Below are 3,154 nucleotides of genomic sequence, written 5' to 3'. Positions count from 1 at the left end.
CGGGTTCTACTCCGTGTTGGGCTATATGGGGTTTCTGGCAGCTGTGAGTTTTGTTCTGGCTTTCATGGTGAGGACATTACCGGACAGTTTTAATGAAGCCAAATACATCACCTTCAGCATGCTGGTGTTCTGCAGTGTCTGGATTGCCATGATCCCGACCTATCTGAGCACCAGAGGGAAATACATGGTGGCTGTGGAGGTATTCGCTATATTGACCTCCAGTGTTGGAATATTACTGTGTATGTTTTCTCCAAAATTGTACATTTTGCTTTTGAAACCTGAGATGAACACAAGAGGAACAATGCTGGGGAAAAGAATGTTGTAAATGTAACACATTGATTTAATGTATAATGCTGTAGACCAGATTAAACATGTTCAGTCATATTGCTGCAATCATCACTATCATCATCATCATGATTTTTGGTATTAACTGCCTTCTGTCTGTGTATTGTACGTAAATGGATGGAAGGTGGATGTTACACGGCGGGAGGCTCTTTTAGAACTTCATTTTTTCTCTTCCTCTTACATACCCCTAGCATGCACAAGCGAAAGTATGGTGACTGTGCTGTCCATTGAACAAAACAGATCACAAAAAATGCTGTGACCAATCAACAAAATCAGACAATGTAACCAACACCTGCTATTAGCAGCTTGCTCCCACTTTGCTCTCACACACTGATTGGAGTGTGATAGGAAGGAAAGCGTCAAAATCACCAGTCAGTACAAGTACAATCCAGTACCAATACCAGCAGTACCACAAACAGCTTCATGCATCATTGTATTGTCATTCATCCCTCTACAGTACACATATCAAACACAAGGCCTGTGGGCCTAATCCAGCCCACCACCCCTGTCACGTGGCCCTCACAACCAGTTTTGCAGCCAGAACGTGGCGAGACTCCATTCTACCACTTCTGACTCTCACCCTCTGCTCCAGCTCCCCACTGTCACTAGTAAACACAGAGGTCTTCTATGTTTACAAGGGACAGCTTTGCTCTCGGTGGCTTCCAGAACTAACATGTCCCTGCACACATTAACTGTGGGTCATGGCAAGGACAGTACTCCAGAAAGAGAAAGAGGAACAATTTCTATGCAAGGTGAAGCAGAGACTCTTCTACAAGGAGGTACTAGAGCTGGGATAGGTAGGAGAGAGATATGAGGAAGCTTTGAGGGGGCTTGGGGTTGCACTCTGAACTCTGCATTCTGTTTGTAATACACTCCTGAACTCAACACTCTGTACATATCGTATTTTTCACTCCATAAGACACACCTGACCATAAGACGTACCTAGGTTTTAGAGGCAAAAAACAAGAAAAAAAATATTCTGAACCAATGGACTGCAGACACAGTACAGGAAATGACCAGAGACTGCAGACATAGTACAGGAAATGACCAGAGACTGCGGACACAGTACAGGAGATGACCAGAGACTGCGGACATAGTACAGGAGATGACCAGAGACTGCGGACACAGTACAGGAGATGACCAGAGACTGCGGACACAGTACAGGAGATGACCAGAGACTGCGGACAGTACAGGAGATGACCAGAGACTGCGGACATAGTACAGGAGATGACCAGAGACTGCAGACAGTACAGGAGATGACCACTGACTGCGGACATAGTACAGGAGATGACCAGAGACTGCGGACATAGTACAGGAGATGACCAGAGACTGCAGACACAGTAGAGGAGATGACAAGAGACTGCGGACATATTACAGGAGATGACCAGAGACTGCGGACACAGTACAGGGGATGACCAGAGACTGCGGACACAGTACAGGAGATGACCAGAGACTGAGGACATAGTACAGGAGATGACCAGAGACTGCGGACATAGTACAGGAGATGACCAGAGACTACGGACACAGTACAGGGGATGACCAGAGACTGCGGACACAGTACAGGGGATGACCAGAGACTGCGGACACAGTACAGGAGATGACCAGAGACTGAGGACATAGTACAGGAGATGACCAGAGACTGAGGACATAGTACAGGAGATGACCAGAGACTACGGACACAGTACAGGGGATGACCAGAGACTGCGGACACAGTACAGGGGATGACCAGAGACTGCGGACACAGTACAGGAGATGACCAGAGACTGAGGACATAGTACAGGAGATGACCAGAGACTGCGGACAGTACAGGAGATGACCAGAGACTGCGGACACAGTACAGGAGATGACCAGAGACTGCGGACATAGTACAGGAGATGACCAGAGACTGCAGACACAGTACAGGAGATGACCAGAGACTGAGGACATAGTACAGGAGATGACCAGAGACTGCGGACAGTACAGGAGATGACCAGAGACTGCGGACACAGTACAGGAGATGACCAGAGACTGCGGACATAGTACAGGAGATGACCAGAGACTGCAGACACAGTACAGGAGATGACCAGAGACTGCGGACATAGTACAGGAGATGGCTAGAGAGGTGACCAGAGACTGCGGACACAGTACAGGAGATGACCAGAGACTGCAGACATAGTACAGGAGATGACCAGAGACTGCAGACACAGTACAGGAGATGACCAGAGACTGCGGACATAGTACAGGAGATGACCAGAGACTGCGGACACAGTACAGGAGATGACCAGAGACTGCGGACATAGTACAGGAGATGACCAGAGACTGCGGACACAGTACAGGGGATGACCAGAGACTGCGGACATTTTACAGGAGATGACCAGAGACTGCGGACACAGTACAGGAGATGACCAGAGACTGCGGACCTTTGGGGAGGGAGGGGGAGCGGGTACCTGAATTTGAAAGGTACCCGCTCCCACTTTCTGGAGCTGTCCTTCCCTCTTCTACGTGACAGCCAGGTGCCTGAACTCTACACTCTGTACATATCACACTCCTGAACTTTACACTCTGTACATATCTCACTCCTGAACTTTACACTCTGTACATATCTCACTCCTGAACTCTACACTCTGTACATATCTCACTCCTGAACTCTACACTCTGTACGTATCTCACTCCTGAACTCTACACTCTGTACGTATCTCACTCCTGAACTCTACACTCTGTACATATCTCACTCCTGAACTCTACACTCTGTACGTATCTCACTCCTGAACTCTACACTCTGTACATATCCCACTCCTGAACTCTACACTCTGTACATATCTCACTCCTG

The 3,154-nt window shown here is 48.1% G+C and overlaps 1 protein-coding gene across 1 annotated transcript in view; it reads left to right on the top strand.

Moving 5' to 3' along the window:
• LOC149445068 (vomeronasal type-2 receptor 26-like) overlaps nucleotides 1–382 on the top strand; it is a 20,453-nt gene extending 20,071 nt beyond the window's left edge. Inside the window, exon 3 of the mRNA XM_089654233.1 lies at nucleotides 1–382. This exon is cut by the window's left edge and continues 583 nt beyond it. Within this exon, the coding sequence (XP_089510359.1) occupies nucleotides 1–325 (325 nt within the window). The 3' untranslated portion in view covers nucleotides 326–382.
• Nucleotides 383–3,154: the final 2,772 nt, after the last annotated feature.

Source organism: Staurois parvus, unplaced genomic scaffold, assembly GCF_062004578.1.
Source record: "Staurois parvus isolate SC_StPar_1 unplaced genomic scaffold, SC_StPar_1.0 ptg000747l, whole genome shotgun sequence".
Lineage (NCBI taxonomy): Eukaryota > Metazoa > Chordata > Amphibia > Anura > Ranidae > Staurois > Staurois parvus.
The sequence above is the reverse complement of the archived record's forward strand: the minus strand, read 5'-3'. Positions and strand labels throughout refer to the sequence as shown.